Genomic DNA, 10,632 nt, shown 5'->3' with positions numbered 1-10,632 from the left:
GCCTTCTTCAGCCTGTATTTTCCCTTTGTGACCCCCGTCACATCTCAGAATAAGTGGATTCTTCAGTTTTGGCATTGTTGTGTTTTGTTTTCTCGTGTAAAGCAAGAACTCTTATGTTTTTACTCTTTGGTAGTTTTTTCCATGTATGAAAAAATTACAGTTTTCGAATGCTTGTATCTCCTACTTTCTGTCTGATCCATTGTAAAGATTTTTTTTTTCTTATTTCACGGCATTGTAAAGAAGTGGTTCATTTTCTGTTGTTCCACGGGACATCTATCGTTTTTTTTTCCATGTCTCTCCGAACACTCGTACGTTTGCTGTACAGTGATTTCTATTCGCCCCAGTGTGGTAAACCCGCAGCAGCCGACACTGATGATATTCCTATGTGGTCGTGTAGTGTCGTCATTGTCAGTTGCTGCGGACTCATCACACTGGTTTTCAAAGTCCATGGAGAGAAAAACAGGAGAGGACGACCGGACCGTTTGCAAAGGTGCCTAGATTGTAAAAATTCGTATATTCTTGATACAACTCTTGTTCCGGATCAGCGCTGACTACGCCAAAGTCATCTGCTGCATCGCTGCTGAAGATTAAGGGACCACATGGTTAGACGGAACTCGTCTTTTGTGGTTAAGAAAGAAACTGGTGCTGGTGAGGGAAGTCTTCATGTGGTGGCATCGATATAGCCGGGGCAACTTCGCCAACTGGTTATACGAACGTTTCTCAAGTCCTTCCCTATCTAGTGAAAAGAACCTGGTTGACAGCAAGATAGTGAACTACTAGAAAAATATTTGAGTTGGTGCCTCGTATGTCCAGTTCAGGCACTTAGTGTCAGAGGAACACTTTTTCATGTGATCTCTAGTAAAGAAACTTTCCAGTGTGGTTGCACCTGATTAGTATAGTTCCTTTGATGACTGGAATGCACAGGCTTCAGCACCAAGACAAAGCAGTGTTCCTTGAAGAAGTACCATTAAGGGTTATGTTGAAAAGGGAATTATTTATATTTATACATTACCTTTCCTCATAGTTCTAGTGGAAATGAATTTATTTGATACTTTTTATCACTTAAATTACCATTATTCAGAACTGGGTAAAATATATATTTGATCTGAATGTTAGTCAGGTCACAAAAAAAATGTAAGATGCTGCTTTGGATTTATTCACTTCACACACTCGTGGCGCGCGCGAACACACTGACACAGGCACATGCACACAGAATGGAGATTGGTCCTGATTCCGGTTCACGTTGGTCTCAAGCTTCGGTTCAGCGGGTTCCATGTTATCCAAGCAATTCCAAAAATTAGTCTAAGCAAGCAGAAGATGAAGTCGGTGAGCTGTGGGGGAGAGAGATGGATGGACAGGAGTGAGTTATTGGAGTTATGGATTTTTTTTCAGGATAAAGAGAGAGAGAGAGAAAGAGAGAGAGACGGAGAGAGAGAGAGAGAGGTTATTGATCTTATTTTGATGTTAGAGAGAAGTTATAGTTCTTTTTTAATATTTTTTCAGGTTAGAGAGATATGAGTTATTGGGGTTATAGATATTTTTTTTAGGTTAAAGATGGAGAGAGAGAGAGAGAGAGAGAGAGAGAGAGAGAGAGAGAGAGAGAGAGAGAGAGAGAGAGAGAGAGAGAGAGAGAGAGGGATATATATATATATATATATATATATATAGATATATATAGTTACAGGCGTTATGTCATCTTTTTTTTTTTTTCTTTTTTTTATTCCAGTGAGAGATAAGTTAGAGAGTTTAGTGGATTTTTTAATTTTTTTTTTTTTCAGTTTTAGAACAACTACGATGTAATAAATTACAAAGTAAAAATTTCTCAAACAGAAGAGGAGTGATAATGATCGTGAAAATAAGCTTCGTATGTTAATACATATTATTTTTGTTACTGTAAAATAAAATAGAAATATCAGATAATTTCTTCTCTCTCTCTCTCTCTCTCTCTCTCTCTCTCTCTCTCTCTCTCTCTCTCTCTCTCTCTCTCTCTCTCTCTCTCTCTCTCTCTCTCCATCATTTTTTTCTATATCTATCTGTCGTACCTCACTAAAGCCTAGTATCTTCAGCTTCGACAGCAGACACGCTGGATGAACTTCCGGGAGGGTTTCAAGGCCGAAGATTTCGTACCAAGACATCCAAGTTCGCCACACCCTCAGGTGATGTGTCGACTGTGGTAGAGGAAGGGAGAGAGGGTCGATTAGGTCAAGTGGGATTAGAGAAGCTGCCTGATGTTTGAAAGGACATAGGCAATCCAGGACAGCGCAGGGTAATGAAGAGGAATGCAAGGCAGGGGTAATGATGGAGGAAGGGTATGGGAAGAGAAGCACTAATTAAGAAGAAGGTACAGGGCAGGGCAAGCCAGGTGAGCCGTTTGGAGTAATGTTGGATGGGGATGCGACTGAGAGAGAATAAATCTTTCTCACTCTAGTTCTTTAGGAATCAATGTAAATATCTTCGTCATCGACATCATTATCGCCTTATACTCTATCTGAATCTATACATCCCAGAAATAAAAACAAATCAACCAGAAGATTAAAAATATTTACCACAGCACAAATAAAAACAAATTTTGCCTGTAGATTAAAACATCTTCTTTCGCCACACCGAACTACTTTGATGAATCCAGTTTGGTTGAATAAACTGGAATATAAGTTCTTCATATTAATGGGAAGATGTTTAGCGAATACAAGAAAAGCCGAGGTGATGACAGTTAACAAGTAGATGGAGAAGAACTCTATGAAGCTTGGATCACGAAAGAATAGGAGCAAATATAGTGTTTTTAGGAATTTAACAGTGATCAAAGCACCAGACAGAGCTAAGGGACCTGAAGTAAGTCGTAGGATAGGAGAAGAGGCATATTAGGGCAATGGGAAGCATGGGAAGTAGGAAAAGCAAAGTGGACCCCTGACGGTCCTGTATTGATGCAAGCAGCGATCGATCTTTGAATACTAGTGACTGAGAAAGGGTGGAAAATGCTGGTGATGAAGTGTTCTGTAGGTCTAGTATGTGGAATTAGATGACATACCAGAGTGAAAGAGGAGCATTGAAAGAGCTTTGAAAGACCAAATACGTGTTAAAGTAGACGTAGTGTAGTGGAAATGGGCAGTGACCAGGCTACTGTATGATATATAAAGCTAGTATGAGCGGGGAAAATTCTGTACTGTACACAGGGATAGAAAATCATCTGGTAAATTACTACAATATGCTGGGAATCGAACTCAGGGACTCTCAGATGAGAAGCCAGGCAGCACACCACTCACACCACGACTGCAGGCAAGTTAACCACGTTGTCACAATCTTGCCTAACCAACGTCCCTTCCACACTCGTGGGCATCAAGAGGACGAGCACTTCTGGCACTCGGGCAAGCAGGATGCTTTTAATCTATCCCAAACACTTCATAGCAAGTCAGAATGAAGGGGGGAAACCTGTGCTGTACAACAGGAAAAATCATCTGGTAAATTACCAATAGTGCTGGGAATCGAAATCCAGGACTCCCAGATTGCAAGCAGCATACTCACTGTTACTCGCACAAACGTAAACCACGTTGTCACTAATCCAAAAACCAACGTCCCTCCGCCCCCACTGCGGGGCATCAAGAGGATGAGTTAGCCCCTGGCACTCGGGCAAGTAGATGCTTTTAATCTATCCCAAATATTTACGGCAAGTCAGAATGAAGGGGGAAACCCTTCATTCTGACTTGCCGTAAGTGTTTGGGATAGATTAAAAGCATCTACTTGCCCGAGTGCCAGGGGGTTAACTCTGATCCTCTTGATGCCCACAGTAAGGGGGCGGAGGGACGTTGGTTACAAGATTGTGACAACGTGAGTTAACTTTTACCTTGGTCGTGGTGTAGTGGTATGCTGCCTGGCTCTCATCTGAGAGTCCCTGGTTCGATTCCTCAGCATATTGGTAATTTACCAGGATGATTTTTCCTGTGTACAGTACAGGTTTCCCCTTCATTCTGACTTGCTGTAAGTGTTTGGGATAGATTTAAAAAGCATCTACTTGCCCGCGCGCCAGGGGTTAACTCATCTCTCTTGATGCCCACAGTGGGGCGGAGGGACGTTGCTACAAGATTGTGACAACGTGAGTTAACTTTTTACCTGGTCGTGGTGTAGTGGTGATGTGTCTGCCTGGCTCTCATCTGAGAGTCCCTGGTTCGATTCCCAGCATAGCTTGGTAATTTACCAGATGATTTTTCCTGTGTACAGGCTACAGGTTTCCTTCATTCTGACTTGCCGTAAGTGTTTGGGACAGGATTGTACACATCTACTTGCCCGAGTGCCAGGGGGTTAACTCATCCTCTTGATGCCCACAGTGGGGGCGGAGGGGACGTTGGTTACAAGATTGTGACAACGTGAGTTAACTTTTACCTGGTCGTATGTAGTAAGGTATGCTGCCTGGCTCTCATCTGGAGAGTCCCTGGTTCTGATTCCCAGCATATTGGTAATTTACCAGATATAGCCAGTAGAGAGAAGGTGTGGTGGGAGACTGATTCATCTTCTGCAAACATTCGCGGCCTTTCCTCTAACTTTCGTTCTGTTGAGCACCACCTCTCCTCCTCTAAACCTCACCTTCTTTTTCTGACGGAGACTCAGCTGTCTCAGGCAACTGACAGCAAACCCTTTTCTGTATCCTCCTACTTTCTCTATAATTTCATTTCAAAGCCAAAGGTGGCTGTTGTGTCTATATATGCAACGACTTATCTTGTTCTCGCAAGTTCCTGAAACTCGATTTTTCTGGAATTTCTACACTCTGGCTCTCGGCTTTCCTGTCATTCTCTTGACGTAAATATATCTGTGCTGCTTACTCATCCCCTAATTCTACTGACTATGAAAAAATTCTTTCTGACTATCTTACTTCTACGATGGAACACATTCTATCCATTTCTCCTTTTTCTGAAATCTCCATTCTAGTGAGATTCTCTAATGTTCACCATCACGTTTGGCTCTCCTCTCCTTTCACGGATCCACCTGGTGAACAAGCCTACATCTTTTCTATCCTTAATGACCTAGAGCAGCTCGTACAGCACCCTACCCTTTACATCCCTGACCGCCTTGAAGAGAGCTCCAACATACTTCCCAGACCTCTTCCTCACAACTAATCCTTCTGCTTACTGTTAATATTTTCTCTCCGCTGGGCTCTTCCGATCACAACCTTATTACCTTAACCTGTTCTATCACTCTGGTGCGGCCTGTGGACCCTTCCAGGGGAAATCGCTCGTCTGTGGCATTTTGGAGCCGTGTGACTGGGAGGCCCTTAGGCAGTACTACTTTGATTTTCCCTGGAATGATTATTGGCCCATGGCCGGGAGCCATCTGAGTGTGCCTTTGCGCATTACGGAGGTTATTCTCTCGGGGCATGGAAGCATACATTCCTTTCTCATACCCTCTTTGACTAACGCAAGAAAGCCTTTGGTTCAATCACGCTTCTTGTTCTAATGCCGTCCGCAACAAGGAGAGGGCCTACAAAAGGTACTGGAGCCAATCCCACCCTGAATCATATCATCTTTACGTTTCTGCCTGGAATCGTGCTAAATCTGTTCTTCGCTCTGCTAAAAATAATTTCATCCAATACTCAAATGCTCTCAACTCTCCAACTCGAATTCTTCCTGCGCTCCTTCTGGCATCTTGCCAAAAATCTTTCTAAACTAACTATACTCTCATCATCCTTGCCTCCCTCTTTTTCTACTCTGATGGTTCTGTAGCTATTTCTTCTACTGATAAAGCAGATCTCTTTGCCACAGACTTTCTCCTCCAATTCCACCTTAGACGATTCCTGGTGCTGTTCCTCCATCACTACTCCCTCTGACTTCCTCATGGCTGACATTAAGAAATTCTCTTCAGTTGATGTATTTTTTCCGGCCATCATTGGCCTCAGTACTAACAAGGCATATGGGCTGGATGGGGTCCATCCTGTTGTTCTCAAGAACTGTGCTTCAGTGCTTGCACCCTGCCCTAGGGCAAACTCTTTCCCCTTTGTCAACTTGTACCTCTTTCCCTTCCTTGCTGGAAGTTTGCTCCTCATTCAGCTGCTGTAGTCCCAAAGAAGGGTGACCACTCACAACTTCTCCAACTATCGTCCAATTGCTTTGACGTCCTGTATTTCAAAAGTTTTCGAGTCAATTCTCAATACAGAAAAATTTGCTAAGGCATCTTTCCTATAACAACCTTCTTTCTGATCGTCAGTATGGGTTCCGTCGGGGATGCTCCACTGGCGATCTTCTCACCTACATTTCAGATTCCTTTTCATCTTCTCTTCAGGGCTTTGGAGAAAGCTTTGCCACTGCACTTGACATTTCAAAGGCTTTCGATCAAGTCTGACATAAATCTTAAATTTCCAAACTGCCCTCTTACGGTTTTTATCCTTCTATCTATCTGTGCCTTCATCTCTAGCTTCCTTTCTGGTCGTTCTATACCCGCTGTTGTAGACAGCCATTGTTCTTCTCCTACATCTATCAACAGTGGTGTTCCTCAGTGTTCTGTCCTATCACCAACCTCTCTTCCTTTTATTCATCAATGATCTTTCCGGCTAAAACTGTACATCTAACCCTATCCACTTTTATGCCCGATGACTCCACCCTTCACCTTTCCATTTCGGTTCCCACGCAGCGTCCATCTCAGCATTTGCTTCAGCAAACAAGGGACAAGGCTATGGCACACTCAATATCTGACTTGGCTCATATCTCTGGCTGGAGTAAAAGAAGTCTTGTTTTTAATGCATCCAATACTCAGTTCTTACATCTATCAACCTGCCAAACTCTTCCGCAGGAATACCCACTAATGTTTGATGATATGCAGCTCAATCCTGCATCATCTTTAACCATACTTGGGATTTTATTCTCTTGTGATTTACTTGGAAAGATCATATTACATCACTTGTAAAATCTGCTTCCAATAGATTTGGTACGCTAAGCCGACTCCGCTCTTTTCTTTACCCCTGCACAACATGTTGACTCTATACAGAGGGTTTTATCACGCCCCTGTGTGGAGTACAACTCTCATATGTGGGGAGGCTCCTGCCACATACAGGTCTTCTCCAATAGGGTGGAGTCAAAGGCTTTTGGTCTCATTTAACTCTCTCCTCCTCTTACTGACTCCCTTCAACCTCTGTCTCTTCGCCGCACTGTTGCATCTTTATCTCTTTTCTATCGCTACGTTAATGATCACTGCTTCTCTGAACTGTCTGCTTGCATTCCTCCACCTCTACGACGGGCGCGTAGCACCGCTCTGGCAGCAAACTCTTCCATCCCTTTTCTGTCCAACTCCTCTAATGCAAGAGTTAACTGTTACTCCCAGTCTATCATTTATGCAACAGGTCAGCTCTTCTAGGAACTGTCTTCCCTCTCTCTCTGTATTCCCCTGCTGCCTATGATCTCCAGTCTTTCAAACGCAGTGTGTCCAGGCATCTCAAAATGATCGGATCTTTTGAATTTGGTTTCTTCTCTATTGTATTTTGTTTTCTCTTGGAAGGAACTGTTAACTGCGGGCTCATAATGGTCTTTGGTTCCTTCTTTCTCGCACAAAAAAAAAAAAATACGGTTTAGAAGTGGAGTTAATGAGAGAAACGATGAGATCTAGACGAAGGAGGAAGCATAGTGATGAAAAAGAATTATGAATAGAGGTGTGACCATCCAGGAGTGTGAGAAGCGTGTTTGTTATAAAGCAAATTGAAATAAAGTGGCTCAGGGGAAAACGACTCTGCCAGTCTTCTGTCAGAGCAAGAACTGAAGCATCTGGGGTAAATCGTGAATAAGAGGAGGATGAGTGTGAAGTAATTTTAAGATTGCTTTACGTAGACCATTAAATAATGCAGCTGAGAAACAGAATGAGAGTGACTGAGGTTGCTTTCTCTTGCTTTCCGGCACCACCAACCTGGAATGAGTAACATGTAGTGAGAATAGAATCAAATCATAGTACTGCCACCAAAATAATATAAACCAGAGTAAAACAGAATCGCAAGAAATAAAGGTACTGTATTGGCGCCAACGTAAAACAAAATTGCTTAAATCGACGATATGAGAGTCAGAGAAAAACAGAATCGCGTAATATAAAGCTAGGGTATGAGAGCCAGAGTAAAATAGAATCACATAGCATTAAGTTAAGGTATGAGATCCAGTGTAAAACAGAATCACACAGCATAAAGCTAGGTTATGGGAGCCAGAGTAATCACATAACATGAAGAATGGGCATGAGAGCCAGATTAATGTAATCACATAACATAAAGCTGTGGTATGAGAGACAGGATGAAACAGAGTAAGAAAATCAACGTAACACAGAGTGACTATATCAAAATGAGCGTAAAACAGGAACAATATGAAAATCAGCGTAAGACAGTGACAGTGAGAAAATCGGCTTAAAACAGTGACAATATGAAAATCAGCTTAAAACAGTGACAATATGAAAATCAGCTTAAAACAGTGACAATATGAAAATCAGCTTAAAATGAGTGACATTATGGTAACTAGGATGAAAGAGTGACATTGCGAAAATCAGTGTAAAACGTGTAACAGAATGATAATCAGCGTAAGGGAGAGTGACATTACCGGTAATGTTAGCGAGAAGGTCCAAGTTCACCTCAAGTTCCAACTCTGCGACGCACTCTGTCAAAATTTCCTTGATCGTTGTCAGCAGGGCTTCGGTGAGGCCTCCGCAGAGTATGTCAAGTTCCAGGACGCAGCCCAACAAGTTGATCTCGCACGCGGGTAACAGAAGCGGCCCCTGACATGTTACGTCGACTGTAGAGGGTTCGGAGAATAGGGTTATTAAAGGCGGGGAGAAAAGAGGGAGGCAGGGAAGGCATCTGAAAAAGGGAAGAGAGAAGAGGGAGACAGGGGAGGAAACAGGAAGGACGGGGAAAAAGGGAGAGGAGTTGGTAGGCAGTTGGAGGTAGTGAATGCTCTCCTTCACATATGGCTTTGGCTGTGGAGGGTTACGGAGAGTGTTAGTAGAGTTGCAGGTGTAGGAGGAGGCAAAGGCAGAACGGAAAAGACTGAGATAAACTGAAAAGAACGGGGAGGAAGAGAGAGAAGAAGAAAGGTTTATCCTAATATGCTGCTTTGGCTGTGTGAATTTTTAAAACTTTAGAGAATAGGAATATAAATCGAAGTGTATTATCTGATCGAAGTTTTGGTAGATTCGACCCATTCATTAGTAGTAAAAATAATGCAAATAAAGCAACTTCTTTATAGTAAGCCTGTGACAGTAGGAGAAAGAACCTGAGTAAGAAAGTCCTGGAGACTTCTTTCACCAATCTCCATAAGTGGGTATTGAGTAAATGAGTGAGTGAGATGGAGCATCCTTTGAGTATGAGTGAACCTGCATGGGATGAAGCGAGTGCGAGTGTCTGTGGGAGTTAGTTAAGTCTGTGGGAGTGAGAGTATATAGTAGAAACGTTCTTTCAGCTGCGTTAGGTTTATTGTCTGTTTGAATATGTGTAAGTGAATCAGTAAATACAACAAATACTGCTGAATGGATGTGTGTGTGTGTGTGTGTGTGTGTGTGTGTGTGTGTGTGTGTGTGTGTGTGTGTGTGTGTGTGTGTGTGTGTTTTATATCTGATACCTTCTCATACCAGGGAGTATGCCAATGAATGTGAGACTGGATATGCATGTTAGAAGGAGAACCAGCAAATGAGAGTGACATTCAGACGGCAACCAAAACACAGCCACTAACCAAGCGGAGGAACAACAACGTTAATGAAGACGTTGGACCCGCTGCAGGGCAGAAGCTGTGCCAGACTTCCTCCGGCCAGAAGACCCATGACGAAGAGGCTGAGAAGGGCCATCCGCATGGTGGTGGTTGTGGTGGTGGTGGTGGTGGTGGTGCCTGTGGGGGAGAGGGAGAGAGTGACTGGGATTGGGGTAGTTAGGTGAAGGAAGGTAGCGTGGAGAGTGAGTGGGAAATTATTGAAAGCAAAGAAGAGTAGGGAGAGTGAAGGATGTGTCAGGAGTGAGGTGGTAAGTGGTAAGTGGGGGGAGAGTGGGCGATGAGTGGGGAGTGTGGGTGTGTGGGTGTGAGGAAGGAATGGAAAGGGAGGTAAAATGGGGGATGAGTGAGGAATGTGTCTGAGAGTAGGGAAGGAATGTAAAGGGGGTGGGGGAGAGCTGGGCATGAGTCAATAATGAGTGTGGAATTGGCAAGGCAGGTAATTGGACGGAGAGTGAAGGATAAGTGGGCAGCGAATGGGGAAGTGGTAAGGCAGGTATGGGAAGGGAGGTGAGGGATGAGTGGGCAGCGAATGGGGAAGTGGTAAGGCAGGTATGGGAAGGGAGGTGAGGGATGAGTGGGCAGTGAGTGGGGGAGTGGTAAGGCAGGTATGGGAAGGGAGGTGAGGGATGAGTGGGCAGTGAGTGTTGGAATGGAGACGGAAACTGAGGGAAGCGTGAGCGAGGAGTGAAGAATTGGTAAAGTTACCTGCTTATATCCCTTTTAACCTTAATTTGTCCCAGATTTACATCTTTTTGCAGCTTATTTCATGCAGTTCAGGGGTAGGATAGGACAAAGCTTCGTCGTTACATCCTTTCTTTGACTATCTTCCTATTCTAGTGTTAACCCGTTATTGCAAATCAGAATTCACGATGGAGAGATTACAATTTTTGGCCAAGTTAGAGAGAAATTAATGCCAAGAGAA

General features: G+C 43.4%; 1 protein-coding gene across 1 annotated transcript in view; it reads right to left on the bottom strand.

Moving 5' to 3' along the window:
- LOC145416085 (uncharacterized) overlaps positions 1 to 10,632 on the bottom strand; it is a 119,841-nt gene that overhangs the window by 108,631 nt on the left and 578 nt on the right. The window contains exons 2-3 of the mRNA XM_080285177.1: positions 9,675 to 9,827; positions 8,547 to 8,738 (exon numbers count right to left, since the gene is read on the bottom strand). Of these exons, the coding sequence (XP_080141303.1) occupies positions 8,547 to 8,738; positions 9,675 to 9,792 (310 nt within the window). The 5' untranslated portion in view covers positions 9,793 to 9,827. The remainder of the gene's footprint in view (positions 1 to 8,546; positions 8,739 to 9,674; positions 9,828 to 10,632) is intronic.

Source organism: Coenobita brevimanus, chromosome 104 (genome assembly GCF_032717465.1).
Source record: "Coenobita brevimanus isolate Jiangsu-jjx chromosome 104, ASM3271746v2, whole genome shotgun sequence".
Classification (NCBI taxonomy): domain Eukaryota; kingdom Metazoa; phylum Arthropoda; class Malacostraca; order Decapoda; family Coenobitidae; genus Coenobita; species Coenobita brevimanus.
This window is presented reverse-complemented; position numbering and strand designations above follow the sequence as displayed.